At 36.6% G+C, this 19,046-nt stretch overlaps 2 protein-coding genes across 5 annotated transcripts; both read left to right on the forward strand.

Moving 5' to 3' along the window:
- The first annotated feature begins 2,948 nt into the window (after positions 1–2,948).
- On the forward strand, positions 2,949–5,971 carry LOC131633403 (PKS-NRPS hybrid synthetase cheA-like). Its single transcript, XM_058904115.1, has 4 exons — positions 2,949–2,985; positions 4,210–4,425; positions 4,513–5,278; positions 5,359–5,971. Exons 1-4 carry the CDS (start codon positions 2,949–2,951, stop codon positions 5,969–5,971), a joined length of 1,632 nt encoding a protein of 543 aa, XP_058760098.1.
- An 8,039-nt stretch (positions 5,972–14,010) lies between these two features.
- Positions 14,011–18,458, forward strand: LOC131633420 (uncharacterized). Of its 4 annotated transcripts, none has more exons than XM_058904134.1 (15): positions 14,011–14,565; positions 14,763–14,867; positions 15,141–15,312; positions 15,556–15,637; positions 15,771–15,821; positions 15,956–16,050; positions 16,160–16,238; positions 16,307–16,353; positions 16,626–16,689; positions 16,798–16,854; positions 17,004–17,057; positions 17,149–17,214; positions 17,550–17,594; positions 17,719–17,812; positions 18,064–18,458. In XM_058904134.1, coding segments are annotated over exons 1-15 (1,191 nt in total). In that variant the 5' UTR covers positions 14,011–14,387; the 3' UTR covers positions 18,066–18,458. The 4 variants fall into 4 exon arrangements, with proteins under 4 accessions (XP_058760117.1, XP_058760115.1, XP_058760118.1 ...); XM_058904132.1 differs by having other exon boundaries at positions 14,013–14,565; positions 17,719–17,820; XM_058904135.1 differs by having other exon boundaries at positions 14,013–14,565; positions 16,160–16,208; positions 17,719–17,820.
- The last annotated feature ends 588 nt before the right edge of the window (positions 18,459–19,046 follow it).

The following is a 19,046-nucleotide window of genomic DNA, read 5'->3' on the forward strand; positions in this document are numbered from 1 at the left end:
ACATGAAAGACTCGCGCGAGAGCAAACTAGCCCCCAATTGGGAAGGCCCATACCGAGTTTATGATAAAACCGAGAATGGCGCATATTACCTCGAGAATCTCCTCGGAGAAAAACTTGCTCGACCTTGGAACGCTGAAAAACTCAGACGCTACTATAGTTAGAACACGACCTAACACTTCCCGGATAGCCACACCGAACACAGGCGATAGCCGGGCACGGACCCGCGTCATTGGTACGAACGCGAGGCTCCACGACAGCAACAGTCGGATTTCTCAGTCAAATGGAAAAACCGACTACACGGCGGATTCTACACCTAGGTCCTCCGTGGCAGTACCTGCACGGCAGAACCCCAGCTCGCGATGGGATCGTTCACGCCGCGAGCACTTGGCCCCGACCGCGGTCTCGTGCCCGCTAACGACGCACACCCGCTCTGCGCACCCCGGTCCGTACACCACACGCCGGGGAAATAACCTTGGTCCGAGCAGAAGCAATAAGTAATTACGAAAATTCCTAAGTACTAAAATATCTCCCAGGAACAAACATAACCCGGGTCCACAAACAAACAACAAAGTAAAACACTAAATGAACAAGACGATAATCAAACATAAAAGGCATATTAATAAAAACCGACCAGACTGGCCGGTGATGTCCAAATGTTACAGCAAAATGTCGGGCACGCAGGCCCCAAATATACCGGGCATAAGCCCCAAAAATCTTAAAAATCAAAAAACGGCGCGCAGGCCAAGAAGACAGAAGGCACGCAGGCCCCAAACAAGATCACTCGTCATCGGGTGTCCCGGGCACCAGATGGCCGTTCACGATCCTGGTCGAAATTCCAATGTTGTCCGTCTTCAGACCCGGATTCAGAAGTTTCAACTGCTGAACGGCACATTTGAACCCCTCCTCGGCCATGTCAGCAAGCTCGATCTTCAAGTCGTCAATCTTCTCGACAAACTCGGCCCTCGACCTCAAGGCCGCCACATCCGAGGATTCTTCGGCAGTCGGCTCCCAAGCCTGTTCGAGTTCAGCAACCTTCTTCTTCTCTTCCTCTACCTCCTCATTTTTCTGCTTCAAAAGATCCTCCATCTTTTTCTTTATCTTCTCCCGAAGAGATTTTTGCCGGGCAGCTTCCTCCTCGGCGGCCTTCTTGTCGTCCTCCGCCTTCTGCAGGACCTCAGCAGAAGCAGCACCCCCTTGGGAAAATATTTGAGCCATTCCGACAACCCTCATTACAGCAGCGCTGTCGCTGGCCAACTGCTTTAGCCGGGCCGGGGAAGACATCTCCTCAACTCGGCGAGTCTCATCCGGAGAGATGGATAGAGGAAACTTCTCGAAAAACTGACCCTCTTTGAAGCAAGGAGGGAGTACAAATCCGCGCTCAGCTCCCGTGACTGGTGGATCTTCACGGGACATCTCCGACCGACGCTGCCTCTTCGGCGTCCCCCCTTCCGGGATCACCAGAGGAGAACCAGCAGAGCCGGAATGTTCACCTGAACCCACCCCCCGATTCTTGTTTTTTAACGCCCGGATCCTCCTTCCATCCTGGGCCGCCTTCAGGACCTTGTCCTCCTTCACTGGCATAGCATCTGAAATACAAAACAAACAGTTAGCGAAGAACATTAACTGAAAAATCAAAATAAAGGATGAAACATCCACCTAACAACGCCTTGGTTTCCGCCGACGTCCTACACGTCAGGAGAGCCTTAGTGTTAATGGCCCGAACCTCAGTCTTAGGCACGCCCTCCTCGTCATAAATAGGCTCCCCCGTCCTCGTCACCCACTGGCTAAGACTAAAGCTGTCCACCCACTGACAGAGACGGAGATACGACGCCGTGTCTTGCTCGTCTAGATCCCCGTCATCCCGAGCATAGTACTTAGGGGGGAAGTTGAAGTGGCCTTTCCACCAGACAGAAGGGAACACACTGCAAAGCCTAGTCCTGACTTTCCCTTCCTCGTCCCTTTCCGGGATACCATTCTCGCCACACACTGTCATCATCTTCGACAGCGAAGTATACGCTGCCCGACTATGCAAGCGGATAATGTAATAACGGTCTTTGAAGTCCTTGACCGAATCGACATACATTTTGAAAAGCTTCCGATCAGCGTTCCTAAAGGAAACCCAGCTAAAGCGCCCGTCCGCCATCTTCCGTTGGACCCGGAAGCAACGCCAGAACAAGTCGGTCGTAGCTCCGATACCCAGGTAGTCGCAGACAATCTCGAAAGCCCGCATGAAAGCAAAGGCGTTCGGATGCAATTGGGACGGGGCCAACGCAAGACGGGCCAATAGCGAAATTTGGAAACTGGTGAAAGGCAAGCGAAACCCTAGCTCCCTGAAAACATACTCGTACATAGTAAAGCTATCCCCAGGGAAGTGGGAACAAATACGCTCCTCAGCCCTCGGGCAGATCACCTGGAAATTCAACTCGTCACTGGGCCCTCGATCTTCGACCTCACGGGACACCTCGAGCTGAGGCTCCTCGGCCACCCAATCTAGGTCCACCTCGAAGTCATATTCAAAAAGCGGAGTTAAATGACTCTCCTCATCAGATCCTGAGGGCACCCCTTCCTCGTCGCCCTCTTCTATCCCGGTAAGGTGCGAGCTCTCAACCTCCACTACCTCGACTTCAGAGCTGCTCGCGGTCGTGGTATGCGAACCACCCCACGAGCTAGAACTAGAACTGGACCCCGAGCTGGACCCCGAGCCTGATTCACCTGCACGCAGAAGGAAATAGTGAATTCGATGATCATCAAATCCACCCTTCCACCGCGATGCAAGTGAAAGGGTGAAACGGCGAGCGATAAAGCCACCGACCAAACCCCCTCGAAGAATTCGTTGATCCTCGGCCAAGGTCATCGCCCGAGAAAAGATTAACTTATCGAATGAAACACGAATGCTCGGATCTAGCCCGGCAAGGCACGAAGAACCCTAGAGTACTTCGGGCATAGTTATGAATAAGCCGGCCAACAACTTAACGTTACCGGCCAGTATATGAATTTGACGGGCTAGGGCGTAAAGAGGTCGAACAGAATCAGTAAAAGTACAACGTCTACGTTGACATCCCCCGGGCATCGCATGAATAACCCGAGGAGAAAGTCAGGTTCTTGCATCTGTTTGCCGACTTAGACGGCAAAACAGTAGAATCACTACGTAGATCCCCAATAAAATTAAACAAAAGACATTCTAAACCAGAAAGAAAACTCAAACGCACCTGATTGAGACATGACCTCGGAGAAACTCGATTGCTGAAGAAACGCTTGCAAAAGCTGGGTTTGCAGATTGACCTAGATGCCGAGCATACAACGGGGAGCAGAAAAATTCCCAAATGAGGGATTTTACTCCCTTTTATAGGGGGTTTTGCCCGGAATACGAAACGTCACCTCGGCTGACACAGATTCCCTAGGCGCCGCCTCCTACCCCTAGGCAATCATTACCCTGCCACGTCAGCGAGTGTCACCCACGCGCGACTTATCGACCCCTCCTCGAGATGATGACGCTCGGGCAGTCGACGGCGGACGAGGACCACCACCGCGCCGAGTACCCACAATAGAACTCGAAGCTCCTTCCTCGGAACTCCGACTTGGGGGGCTCCTGTTCTGGACTGGTCCAAGACTTGGCCCAATCCAATTTCGGCCCACTGGACCTTCGAGGCCCAAACCAGGTTGCACCCTCCATCACGTGAAATGGTGCTCGTCACCCCCTTGCTCGGCAAAGGTGCTCCTCGCTGACATCCCTATCGAGGACCATGCTCCCCGCGAGCGCCCTCCTCGCCAAGGACCCTGCTCCTCGTGGGACTCCTCCATACTCAATCCTCCGAATACTACGGAGTACACGTGGCCCCTAAAAGACCGCGTCTCCCTTGGATTCCGGAGCGGTTAACCAGGACAGAGGGCATCACGCACCTCCGATATTTCCGCCTAGGAAACCTGGCAGTCTCCTAGTTGGGCCTGGAAATCCAGTCCACTAGCGTGATCATGGCCCAGCGTTGGGGGCTATAAATACCCTCTCTCAGTAGAGGGTCAGGTATTCAATTCTCTTCTAACCTTAGCTAGTACTTGCTCTCCTTTGCTCTTCTACTCACTTTGGCATCGGAGTACCTTGCAGGTACACCCCCCCTCTCACTTCACGAAGACCCAGCATCCGAGCAGGCCTTGACGACCCTTCTGATCAGGTATGATCAGTTATCATAGCGCGTTCAGACACTGAAACAGGCAAAAGAGGAAGAAGTAACAAAGTTATATTTGCGTGCGATAAAGGTGGAAAATATAAGGATAAAAGTGAGACTCAAAGTGCTACTAAGAGATGTGGATGTCCATTCAAAATCAGATCGACTCCGGCAAAAGATGAGTCTGGATGGAAGGTTGATGTAAAATGTGGAGTTCATAATCATGGTTTACCAGATAGATTAGAAGGCCATTCATTTGTTGGTAGGTTGACAACAGATGAGAAGCAGCATGTTGCTGATTTGACAAAGAGACATGTTCCGCCTTGACACATATTGACTTCCTTGCAAGAGCGAGATCCTGAGAACGTCACTCGGATCACGCAAATATACAAGCATAAAAGTGTGATTGAAGCGGAGATAAGAGGTCCAAGAAGTGAGATACAACATTTGCTTAAGCTTATAGAGGAGGCGAACTATGTTTATTGGAGTAGGAAACGGGATGATTGTGAAGTTGTGAGAGATATTTTTTGGGCTCATCCAGATTCGGTAAAGTTGCTGAATCTTTTTCCTACTGTCTTGATTATGGACGCCACTTATAAGACCAACAAATATAGACAACCTCTGTTTGAAATAGTTGGTATGACATCGACCGAGTTGACATTTGCGGTTGCATTTGCTTATATGGAGTGTGAGCAGACAGAGAGTTATATTTGGGTCTTGGATAAGCTGAAGCAATTGTTTGTGAAGAAAGATGTGGTTCCACAAGTGATTTTGACGGATAGAGATCTTGCTTTAATGAAAGCAGTTGAAGTTGTTTTTCCTACGACGCATAACTTGCTATGTCGTTTTCATATTAACAAAAATGTTGGGATGAAATGCAAGGAATATGTGATGAAAGACATGCAAGAGACGATAGGCACATTGTGGAAAGATGTTGTATGGGCTAGTAATGAGGTTGAGTATGGTGTACGGTTGCAGTATCTTGAACAAGCATGCTTTGCTTGTACTGACTTCCTCGATTACGTGAAGAACACTTGGTTGATCCCACATAGGCAAAGATTTGTAGGCGCATGGATTAATCTAGTGCTTCATTTTGGTAACACCACGACAAATCGGTATGTCATAATTCTTAAAATATTTATTTAGTATTAATTTTTGGAATATTATTTTTTTATACCTTCTTTGTTTATTTTAGGGTTGAATCTGCACATTGGAAGCTAAAGCAGATGATAGGAAACAGCCTTGGTGACATGGTCAAAGTTTGGGAAGCTATGAATTCTAACCTAAAAATCCAAATAGGTAACATTCGAGCTTCGTTTCAAAAAAGTTTTTATGAGGTTGAGCACGCACACATTAGTCCATTTTATGATAATTTGCGTGGTTCAGTATCGAGAGCTGCTTTGAGACGCATTGCAGAAGAGTTATCGAGGCTTGATTATGTGTTAAATAGTAGGGAAAAATGTGGTTGTACTATGAGAACAAGTTATGGGCTACCTTGTGCTTGTGAGATGGGAAGATCGATTGTTGTTGGAATCCCATTACAAATAGAAAATTTTCATCTTCAATGGAGGATACTATCTATGGAAGGTGACTTGCCTTTAGATGAGGAAGCTGATTCGGAGGTGGATATGAGTAATGCAATTGATGAATTGTGGAGAAGGTTTAAATCACTAGATGTTGTTGGAAAAAGAGCATTGAAAAGTAGGGTTTGTGAAATTGCATATCCCACAACAACTTCATTGTGTCCACCACCTGAGAAAATAAAATTATTGGTTTTCAAAATTATTGATGAAGTATCGGAAATTTAGTTTAAAACTACTTGAATATAAAAAATTCCATAAAGAACTCTGGAAATTTTTGTTTTCTATGAAAATATACTGATAATTTGAAATTTTTGAAACATGCAAGTAGTTCCATATCGCAAAATTTAAAATTTGTGATGTGTATAAAAAAGTTTTGGAAAATTTGAAATATTTTATGTATTAAAAAGTTTCGAAAATTTTGAAAATTCTAGTAGACAATAGTTGTTGATTTTCTTTTATTATTTTTTTGAAATAAATAACTTGATAAAATAACTACACGAAAAAATATAGATATAAAATGGAAAAATGTGCGACATATAAGAATACAAAATAAATTATGATGACTTTCTAAGTTCATCTTCCCAATACCTAATTTGTATCGCATATGCTATTTTCCATATTTTTGCATCTTCATTACAATTATGTCTCCAACAGTCACTCACGGACGCAAATGGATAATAAGGTTTCAACTTTACCTAAACCCAATAATTATTGTTGACAAAACCAACAACAATGACTTTATGTCTACTAGTATGAGTGCAGCTAAGACAATGTGGAAAAGTGATGTTAAGTCTCTTGGAAAGGGAGACGCATATGACATTGTATCTACAAACTATAGGATAACACATATAAATAATTAACATCCAGTTTTTCACGACCATGCACATCTATGGTAGTTGTTCGCAAGACACTTCTAACTGTAGAAACTGTGTTTATAAAACAATTTGAAATACAATTGAGGGTGTTGATGAACTTGGGTATCTAATTGCGTTCGAACCAAAGACCGTGACTCTTCACTCCATCCAAGTAGAGCCGCAATAACACGGAAACCACAATTTCTATCGTCACCAATATCAACCATGTCATTAATTTTTATATGTGGGAAATCAAGAAATTGAGACAAGGAAAGGTCTCTCAAAGAAATCGGCATACTTGACGGTTGACCTTCCGTTGATTTTAAACAGAATCTCTTTGTAGGTTGACCTTCTGTCTTATATGATCTTTTAGACGGCTCAATATGTCATGGTCATCTAAATCCTTATATAGTTGATGGTTGTACAAACCGCACCTAACTATCACCTTCCAACCGCTGCCACTAGGCACAGATCTCATGCTAAAAAACACTTAACTTTCATACTATAGATGTCTTTTGAGGGACTTTTGCATTCAGATGTATTCTTCCTTTTGTAGTTTCCTCCTCTCACAGAACCCATAATCAATTTATCTATCCTCTCTTACATTCCATTTGCAGTATCAGAATGAATAGTGACAATAATAATACCATGTTATTTACCAATGGACCGTGTCCATGCTAATACTTCGGCTTGAGAGGAAAATATCTATCATTTATAACATATAAATAATAAAAATATCAATATCATAGAGACGAAAAAACATTTAAATTCTTAATAGAGTAAAAAGAAAACATATCGCGTCTATGGTAATGAACTGCGTATAATTTGTTCAGAAATATGCGGATGATCCTTCATGTTCTGAACCGCAAAGTAAAGCTTTAATTTGTACTACCGGATTTTTTGAATTTGTGCTAAATTTCATGTATACCAGTATTTTGAAAATTTCTGGTTTTACTTGGATATTATCAGATTTTTCCAAAAATCCCAGCAATGTATTTTGATTTTCCAGAATGATTACCAAATTTTTCAATTTTTTCGATAATTCTTCATCGGCAATTTCATAAATTCCGGTAAAAATGAATGTTTTCCCCAAAATATACCAAATTTTTGCAAACTTCTAGTATAAATATAAACTTTTCACAAAATGCGAAAAAATTCGTACTACAAATTTTGTTTTTAACTACCGGAAATTTCAAATTTTACTGCATAAAAAAATGAATTTTTTTGACCAATTGTAGTTTTAGAATGGTAAATATTATAAAGGGGTTTTTTTTTAAATAGAAAAATATGTGAGGTGCCGTGTATAACTTGAAGGGTGACAAGTTAAAAACTCTTGTTTTTAGAGATTTTGTTCTGCCACCCCAAGCGCCCTAGTTGTACTTTTTTTTTGTGTGTAAGCAAGGATATATTAATAAGAGAACTAAGGGTTCTCAAAACTTGAATACATAAGGAGGTCGGGAAAAAACACCGATAAACAAAAAAGAAATTACAAAGTTGTACTTGACATCCAATGTAATAGGGTTTTACCATGATATCTTTTGTGACTTTTTACATTTTTAAAAATTAGTGTTTTTTAGATTTTTGAGAAATTTCTGAGTTTTATTGAGTTTTTGAGAAATTTCACGAGTTTTTACCAGTTTTTTAAGAATCTATGAGTTTTTATCCAATTTTTAAGAGATTTGTGAGTTTTTTTTACATGCTTTTTGGGGATTTTCATGAGTTTTTATCAGATTTTTATTTTAAAAAATCAATGTGAATCATAGTTATTTTATACCTGACTTTCAAATATTCAGTATAAAATACCGAATTTATCAAAAGAAAACCGATAGTGTTAACTTCTACTTTTCTGCTTATCAAATATGAACTACTGAATATTTCAAAATTTTGGAAAATTACAAAACACACCGAATTTATCAAAAAATTGGATAGTGTTAACTTCATTTTTCTATAGGCCTATCCGATATTAACAACTGAATTTTTTAAATGTACTACCGAAATTTTGAATTTTAGTGCTTTTTTGACCAAATTTTATTTTAAGATGAAGTAAATAATGAGAAGGACATTTTGATCAATACAAAAAATAGGTAGGGTGTCAGGTATGTTTAGGAGGTGGCAGAAGAAAATCTTTTATTTTTACTGAAATATCTATTCTCATTTTAAGAACCTTTGTTAGATGGATTTAAATTGAATTTTAAAGAATGCGAAGTTGAGAAATATGAGGGCGGGTCCGGTGAAGCCTGAAGACGTCGACCTTGATCTGAGTCATACTTCAAAGGCAGGGACATGGATCCTCTTCCTTTGGTCAGGAACAATCCTCTGTGACGCGGAGCCCAGTATAAATATAAATACATGGTCGCATCTCATAAGACAAAAACAAAATGCGAACGCTTGGAATGATAAATACAAAAAGGTATTTCCAAAAATAATAAAAAGCTACATATAATACACAACAAAGTAATCAGAAAAGATGGAAAGAAGCACAGAAAGCAATAAGCTCTAGAGCTAAAGATTTCAATTGATACAGGACGCTCATCATTCTTTTTCAAAAAACCAATTTCATGATACCGAGCCTTAAGTGTTGTCAACTGACCCCAGAGAGCTTCCTCTCTTGTCAACATATCATTATCCCATTCGGCCAGCTCCTCCACAACACCGCGAATAATGGGGGAAACAATTTGTGCTTCAATTTTTCCCCGGAAAGCATCATCTTCCATCTTCTTAAGTTGACCCTCAAGACTCTCCACCTGCTCGCCCAACTCTGTTGAGGATCCATAGAGACACCTTTCTTCAAATAACAAAGAATGATGTTCTATGTTACCCTATATCACCAGACGACCTTCCTCAAGATTCTCCCTCTTCTTCTCGGTTAGGTCACATCGAGCCCTTAAAATACACCTCTTGAGGTAGGACATAAGAAGCCAAAATCTATTTAGGCTCAACTACTAACTTGTTAGGGAAAGCCATTTTCCTCATAACCCCGATAGCTATCTCCTTTTCCAGTTTAAGACGGACAAAAGAAGGAAGTTAACCAACAAAGACACGTTCCTCGTCGGAGATAAGATTTTCCAATTTCCTAGAAAATTGGGAAGAAGGGTCGGACAACAAAGTAGGAAAATAAGGAGACACTTCTTTTGACCCTCCGACAGTATCACTCCTAGGTTCAAGCTCGTTTCTTCCCCCCAATCTTTATTGGGGACAACATCACTGATCCTGACACGCTTTTTCTTAGAGAGGCCTCTAGGAGAATCTGGGATAGTCGGGATCACCCTGTTAACGGGTTCGAATTTTTCTTATACTTATATGAAAGGAAGAGATAATAAAGTATAACTTAAGCAGATCGATATGATCACCAGGGAAACAAAGCGGATGTCTTACCAAACACCCATTTCCACTTCTCCACAGAACCGACATTCGCCACTTCCTTATAGGGTATCAAATCATCACACACAAAAATGAAACTATAATCACCTCCATCTCTTTATCAGCGTCAATGAGGGCATCATGGGGTACCCAATAACTCTTGGCACATTTAGAGAAATGTTCGAAAGACCAAAATTTTTGCTACCGCTCTGTACAACACGTGTGACCATCAAGGGATAGAAGAAACGACACAAAACTCTTTGTGAGCTGGAAGAGCAAGAGGTGTGGCTAAAAAGTAGTCAGATTTAAAATTCTTCCAATTGTTGATGTAAACCTTGAAGACACAGTTTTAAATGCAAGCCTTAGGGACAACTTTTTTGGGTCGGCCAAAGGCCTAAATTGCTAATAACCAAATTTATGTCAATCCACTTCACACGACCTAAGGTATAAAAGTTACTTCATGTGATATGCAAGGTATTTTTTCTGATCTCCACTTTTTACTATATTGTTCTTAAATCATGAACTAACTTAGACATTGAAGTGCTAATCTTGCAAGTCCATCTTACACTGTCGTATAAGAGATCAACACCACTGTCGTATAAGAGATCAACACCACCAGTTCAGGATTCTTCAACTTCGGCCTACACCTAATTTATGATTCTAAGATGGAGCAAAGTGCAAAATCACTCGAACTTTTTTAAACAAAAAAATAACCAATGGTCACTCGATTAAATTAACCAAAAGTTGAATTATTTTTTAAGATAAACTACATTGAGGTTTCCTTTGTAGGGGCATTGGTACTCATGGTCAATACCTTACTCCCTTCCAACAATTTTAATACTCCTTGGTTCTATAAAGTTAACTTCAAGAAGTTTATGCAATTTGTGATTAACGAATGCCCATTAGGCAATTAACTTTGTTTGTTTCACGAGCACTTGCGAAATTGAATCTTATTGATTTTCTATTTAGTTCACCTATTTAACATCTCACTCTTTCAATAGAATATCTTTACTCTAGATATAACCAGGGAACCTCAAACATATGCAATTCACTTTTATGATTAAATTATTTTAGAAATGTATCTTCAAAAATAGATTTCTAAAACCACTGAGCCATATATTAGCCACATATTACGTTTTTTTCTCTAGTGATTTTCTACACCACTTTTATCTAACCATTTACATTTTTATTCAATGGCATCAATAAATCAAATGCTTTTATTTTTAAGTTGAATATGATTTGTACAGTAACTTAATAGTAGTAAGATTATGGGTAAGGATCCTCTACCTTTATGGAAGGAAAGATAGAGTGACTTTAGGCCAAAAAAATGAATAAGACAAGAGAAATGATGTTTATTTTAGAGGGAAAAAAGATGTGAGAGAAAGTAAATCATGAGAGAGATAGAGAGAAAGTTAGAGAAAAATAGAGAGTTGAAAGTTAAAGGATCCAAATCCAATTTACCCCAATGTACTCTTTATCTTTATAAGCCCTTTTCAAGTTTAAACCACAATATTTTTCCACTTTTACAATCAACCAAATGATTACATATTTGTGGAAGGATTTCTTATATTTCAACTCTCTACCTTTCTCTAACTTTCTCTCTATCTCTATCATAATTTACTTTCTCTCGCATCTTTTTTCCCTCCAAAATAAACATCATTTCTCTTGTCTTATTCATTTTTTGGCCTAAAATCAATTTTTCCCTCCCTAAAGGAAGAGGATCCTTACCCGGATAAATTGGGGTAAAGAAATACAGTACAATATTTCAAAAATATATTTTTGGATTTTAAAAACATATTTTTGAATTATTATCTTTCATAAAATTAAGGTATAATTTATATACGTATTTAATATATTTTATGGTGCGTCCAAAAATATATTTTTTAAAATTAAAAAAATATTTTTATTTTTATAAGATATTTTTTCACTATTTAATGTGAATTAAGAAATTCTCATAGAATCAATATTTTGGTTACTTTGGTTGATGCGACGAGAACTCAAAGACAAATTCAATTTTGAAATGGGAGGAGCGTGCCCCTTATTTCTTTCATTTCATTTATTGAGAATAGTTCAAAATTGTACGTACCCTCTAGTTTAAGTGCATGATACAACCTAGGGTAGGACAAAAATGGTACTTTCTCTTTTTTGATCATCAACAAAATTGGTACTCTCTCCCTACATATATACGACATTCCATATAATTGCATAATAGGTAAGTACAAATTATTATCTTCTTCAAAGACAAATAATTGGTTTAGAAATTTGCATTCTAGGTGTGTTCCTCCTTTGACTTTAGAAATTTGAATTTCAAAAAGAGTGAACGTAGGGATCGTCATAATTAATCAGACAAATGTAGCATTCATTTGGATATAATTGCCTTAAATATTGAGTTTGACATTCTTCCCTCGTTGTCTTGCTTACTAAAAGAAAGAAGATAAAGTAAAAAAAAGAGTAAGAAATTGGTAATTATTCAGATAATATGTTACATGGGCACAACTTTTTTTCAAAAAACTATTTGGAATGACATGAGTTTAATGCCCTTTTATTTCAGTTTTAAAGAAAATATTTCATAATTTTTTATATTTATTTTTTAAGAAGTTACAAAATTGCGATTAAGCCTTTTTGGCTTAATTGTAACTTTAGTCCCCTATTTTGTCTTTTTCTTGATTTTGTTCCCCCTATTTTAAAAATCACTATTTTAGTCCCCTTTTTAAGTTTTCTGTGCAATTTTCGTCCCCCTATTTTGTCTTTTTCTGCAAAATTAGTCTATATTCATGTATCTTTTTCAATAGAAAATTCAAAAGAGGGACCAAAATCGTGGTTTTAAAAATGAGGGGACTAAAATCGAGAAAAAGATAAAATAGGGGATCAAAATTGCGATTAAGCCTTTTTTTTAAAAAAAACTAAAAATTAGTTTAAATAGTTCATTTTTAAATATTACTTTAGGTATTTCGTTTTTATCATAAGATTTTTTAGATATTAAAATTTTAAAAAATTATTTAAATTTAAAACTATTTTAAATATTTTTTTTTCTTTATACCACCGGTTTAGTCCGGTTCGGGGGCGAGTTCTGGCATCAATTGGTTCCATTCCTTTCCGATCGCAGTTGCAGGGATCAAACCGTGACGAATCACCACTGGACCAACTAACGATTGATAATTTAATTATATTTTAATCTTTAATAATGTATATTTATATTATAGGATCAACTTCATAAAAAGGCTTTTAAATAGAATTACAAAGTTTATGTATAAATGGTTTGTGCAAGAGAATTTCAATTCAAGAGAAAATTTAGTGAAATCTTTATAAATTTTTATGAAATGAAATTTAATAAATATTCATATCTCTCTTATAAAAATTTATCATACGATTATTTTATTTATTATTATATTTTTATGTTTAAATATTATACTATACTATATAAAGTTTGATATATCATTTTTCTTTAATAAAACTATATTTCTTTTTAAAGATGCATTGTTGAATTTTTTTATAACAATATATTAAACATACTGAGATAGAAATGGTCAACAAATTTAACAAGTTTTAGGGAAAAAATAACTATTTTTTAATGAAGTACAAAAATGAGTAATAATATAGTTAAATAAATAAAGGAACGGCAGCAAATATAGAAAAAATAGTTAAAAAACAAGTTTTAAACAACAAAATTTAATAAATTCTAAAAAGAAAATAACTTTGTTTTTTTAATGAAGTTGTAAAAATGAGTAATAATATAGTTAAAGAAATATAAAAAGCTAAAATAAATATAGAAAAATAGTTTAAAAAAATAAATTTTAAACAACATTTAGCTTTAAACTAAGTAAAGTATAATAAATAAAAAAACAATGAAGGTTATATGAGTGTTTTCCTAACAAATTTCTTACTTATATTAAATAGATTTCTTTTATCTTATATTGATAAATATTGATGATAAAAAAATTCAAAATTTGGTAATAATAATTTCTCTTGTCACTATCTTAAGCCGGCTCCATATAAGGAAAAAGACAAAAAAGAAAAACAACGAAACTGTTCATTTTTTCAATTTTTCAATTTTCAATATTCATCTCTGTTTTTCTCTGTCATTCCTCTGTTTATATATTCTATCAACGAAATCTTCGCCATTTTCTCCGACAACATTATCTCTTCCATTTCCATTCTTTCAATTTCAATTATTACCAAATCATTATTCTTCTCACTCTTTCACACGCTAGTAATAATCACAATTAATATATCACCATTCATATCTTTCTCTCTCGTTTTCCGGGAAAAATCAACATTTTCCTTGAAACGGGAGAGGCGGAGACGGGATTCATTGGAAGACCCTTGTTGATGAAACATTGAATAATCCAATTGGGTTTCTGAAAGTTGGGTTCTTTTTTTTTAATGATTGGTTAGATTTTATTTTTGTATGAGAGGATATAGGAAAGATGGAAGGGTTCGTGGAGATTGAGGTTCATGAGTCTTGTTTGTGTTTGGAGGATGAGGTTGATGTTACGTATGAATTTGATGCTCCTATGTTTTTTGATTTTACGAAACCGGAATCGTTTTTGGATGATTGTGAAGCGGAACAATGGTTTGAATTTGCAACAAGTTATCCACCTTCACGTAAGGATTTAAGGATTTTATGATTAAACCTCGTAATTATGTTTTTTTTTTTGTGATTGAGTGCATGTTTATATTCGCGGTGAATTTGACAGAATCACGAGAGAATTATGCAAATTCGCAGCGAATTTGAAAATGTGGGGAATGTTGTTTAGGTTTTGATTGGTTTCATTTTCATAATGTGTTGTTTTTGTGTGTAGCATTTGTATCCAAGCTTAAATGGGGAAATGGTGGTGATATAGAAAATGAGAATGGATGTGTTGATCCTCAACAAGTTTCAACAATGGAAGACAATAATAGCAGAGGTAAAGTTTTTCATTTTTGTGCATCAATGTTTCTATTGTGCATTGTTGCAAGGTTATAAAACAAGGTATGGAATTGCGAATGGACCGCGATATTAAAAATTGTGATCTTGACATGACTCTGATCGTGAATGTGACCGCAGTATCAAAATCTGTGATCTTGACGTGACTCTGATCACGAATGTGACCGCAATATCAAACTTATGAAACTTTTTATGCAATTTTTTTAATCAAAATCATAGAAATGACGACGGCATTATACATTTTTGTTTTCAGGAGTTAAAAATTGCTATAAAAAATCACAAGATACTTTAGACAGTAAGGTAAAGACTCTAAACAGGTTAAGTTCAGCAAAATCTAAAGTTTTTACATTTATGAAGCCAACTGCAAGTCATTTGGCCAAGCTGAAGAACCCTCCAGAAGTTCAAACCTCTCAACATTTCAGAAGGTACCGATTACATTCAAGAAACCAAACAGTTTCTATACCAGCAATATAGTGTAGCCGTATTTAAAAAAATCGTTATTGTTACGTGATAAACTATTTAGTACTAAGTATTGTAAAAATAGTAGCTTTAACAGCGCTATAGTATTGTAGCATAATTTGAACAACATTGATCGAGTAAATTAGTGTTATATTGAGTAACTAATTAAAAGAAAGTATCAACTTTCTGTTTCTCTACCTTAATCCTAGTAGGAATCAGGAAAAAAGTTCTTCATCTATAGACTGTCCATTAACCAAAAGGCAGAAGCTTGAGGCCGGTTACTTGCGCAAGGTATGACAAAATTTGTCTACATTTTTTTAACTGTTAACCATACTTATGCTTAATTCAAATTTTTTTTCTTCCATTTTATGTTAATAGTTGGTATTTGATTGAGTTGGTTGGATTCTTTTTTTATTCATGACAGGCTGCACACTTGAAGCATCAAACTCTTCTTATACATAAGAAAAATAAAGCGGTAATCAATTTTAAAAGAAGTTTTATTTGTTATAGAGTTGTGAATCACAGATCGGAAAAGTAGCGATTTGCTCAAAGAAAATTGGTGGTGTAACCAAGAAGATGATACATGTCTGATTTTAAATTTTGATGCAGGTTGATCGTGCCGATTTAAATTTAGCCTCTAAACCGAATGCTACTGTTCCTAGAGAACCTAATCTCCAAACAGCACTCAGAGCACAAAGACACAAGTATATTAATTACTTCTAATATCATAATAAACATTGTTTTACAACCTTTTTATTGAATGATAATATCTTATGTAACAAAATGTTGAGTGGCTCTGTTCTTTTTTCATAGGTCTAGAACTATTACTGAATCCGGTGAACATACAAAATCGGGTTTTCAGGTACCTAAAGTGCGGTCCTTAACTAAAAAAGTAAGTATTTACGGTTTAAAATGTTTTCGTTGTAATTAGAGGATGATATTCACAAAGTTCCCTTGCAGGGTGGAGGTACTTTGAACACAAGTTCCATCTCAAATAGTGAAATCAGGTAACATCGAGTTATCTTAATGGTTATTCTGGCCTATGAAATACTGATACATATACGGACATTAGATATGACATCGACACTAACACGTAGACACTGTGTGATAGAGTAAGAATATAAAAGCAATTGAATGTAACAACATGTATCGGTATGAGACACTAGAGACATGTTTAATCTGAAGTGTCGGTGCTATGTAGATTCTTACTTGTAACGTTTGTGTGCATTATCATGAACAATAATAACTTTACTCTTATTTGGTTCTATTTCTTTCAAAGGACAAGCTCAAGACAGGAGAACTGCAGAATGATTAGCAAACTCCGAGCTAGCACCGATGATAAGGTAAGTAATCGATAACATTTTAGACTATTGACATTACAACTGTGAATTTTATATTTGTTTCATTTTTCGTCAAAATAACTCATTGGTTTTATATAACGTTGTTCTCAGAAACTCGCTAGTAAAGGAGAAAGAGGTGTTTTTCGGAATATCAAAGTATTTCCGTTGGTAATGCACTGAAAGCATATTTATATTTATCGTATTTGTGTCATAGCAGTTTACTCAAACTCTCCTACGCTATAACGCTATAGCTTTGGTATTTGACAATACTGATTCATGTGTTTTTCATTGTAATTCATTTTATTTCGTCTTTATAGGAAGAAAACGACAAGAGATTTCAAGATGAACCACCAACAGAATTACTTAGCAAGGTAAGAACTAATTGCAATTGTTTCTTCTTTTTTTTGCTTTACATTTTATTTTCTATCTTTGATTTATGATTTTTTATGGCCTCTTTTGTAGCTCTCTCTAACTTCTGAAGCCAAACAAACTGCAAAATCACAAACAACGGATAAATCAATTTCTAAGGTCCGTCTCTCTTGGTATTCTTATGACAACTAAGGACTTGTTTGGACAGACATTTCAATTTTCTATTCTCACAATAAAATCGAAAAAAATAGTTTTGTTTTCGCTTTTTTATGTAAAAGTAGTTATGCGTAACGTTACACATTTTTACTGATCTGACGATTATGACTGATGGACAGTATTAAAAAAAGTCTTTACACAGACCTATATGAATTAACTACAACAAAACAAAACTACATTTTTATAAATTTTTATAAGTAGAGGTGAAAACAGAACATGTTTACTCATGCCAAACTGTCCTTAGTGACTCATGGTTTATTCCTATCAATATTTTGCAGAGCTCGAAAGAGAATAGATGTGAATCGCCGCGCCAAGAGCACGAGGTATGTTAGTAGTTTTAAATGTACACATTCACCAAAGTTTTATTTTATATAAAACACATTCCACGAGCGTGAGCTCATCGATTTTTTAGCTTATCGACTTTTTGTTTCAACGTTTTATTTTAAGATGATGAATTTGGTGAAAGAAGAAATTCAGAGATTATGTGGCAAGCAGTATCAATGTGCTCAAGAAATGGGGTCCCTTGTGACAATGCAGACATGTAAGTTGGTAAGTAGAATCAAATCTTAAATATGATATTCTTCGAAGCAACATGTTAAATATGATATACCGAACCAATTGGTTCAATTGGTAGAACTATAAATTAATCGGTTATCAATTGAACAATGACTTCGAAGATTCCACTTTGAAATTCGTTCAAAATTTTAAAACATTGCGTCCATGTTTGTTTGGATCATATTTTGATACTTAGCATCGGTAGTAATTTACACAAACATTTTTTTTTTGACGCAGGAAGTCGGACACTGATCGAAAATAGAGTCACGATTCTTCCCATTGGTGCTCTTTAGTCTAGATACATTTGCTTAAACTTACATAAAAGATTCCTCCAATAATTGGAAGACATTTCAAAAGGTTCTTATTTGCTATTAGGGAAGAAGTTCCAAAAATGAACCAAATAATTCCGTTGTACAAGAAAGTAATAGACCATTGGAAACTCTCTAATGTCGATTTCCTTTCACGTTAATTCTATGTGTAAAGAAAGTTACAAAATGCAGTGTGATAATGTTTGAGGCATATGAATAAAATACTTGTAAATTGCCACTGGTTACTGAAGTTTGTAACACAATAACTTGGATTTTTGCACTACTACCCATTAGATGTTAGCTTAATATTAAGTTTGATTTTAATGTTTTGAGTAACATAGTTTAAACTTTATCGCAGAAGGTTGTAAAAACATCTATTTGTGTCATTTTAATTAATAATAATATGATCTAAAACAGGGTTTTTTAAAATTTTAAATTACTTATATTTCTTTCTCTCTAGGGTGTAAAATTCATCAATAAACATAATGCTCAAATTCCATGTGTTTGGTCTTAGCATGAATCATATTTCAAGATGGGATCATAGAGAAAGTCAGAGCCATTTCAAGAGAATTTCAAATTGGAGATCATAGGAATATGCATTCCTTTTGCTTATACCAGAATAGCTTTTGTAAGACAGTCTCTAAAATACCAGAATATGCATTGCACGAGTGTTGTTGGGGTGAAGAAAGGGTAATGGTACTGGTTCATATGTGGATATAGGCTCAATGGTTGATGGAGAGTCAAATTCTTATGTGTTTGATGCAATGATTGAAACAAGTTGCTGAAATAGTGATGTGTGAGAATTATGGTTACTGGATTTTGGTTAGTTTGGGTTAGATGATGTATTGGATAGTGTGATGTGTAATTTTGATTTGATGATGAAGAATTGGATATTTATGGTGTGGAAGTTTG

The sequence above is a fragment of the Vicia villosa genome, unplaced genomic scaffold, assembly GCF_029867415.1.
Source record: "Vicia villosa cultivar HV-30 ecotype Madison, WI unplaced genomic scaffold, Vvil1.0 ctg.001122F_1_1, whole genome shotgun sequence".
Classification (NCBI taxonomy): domain Eukaryota; kingdom Viridiplantae; phylum Streptophyta; class Magnoliopsida; order Fabales; family Fabaceae; genus Vicia; species Vicia villosa.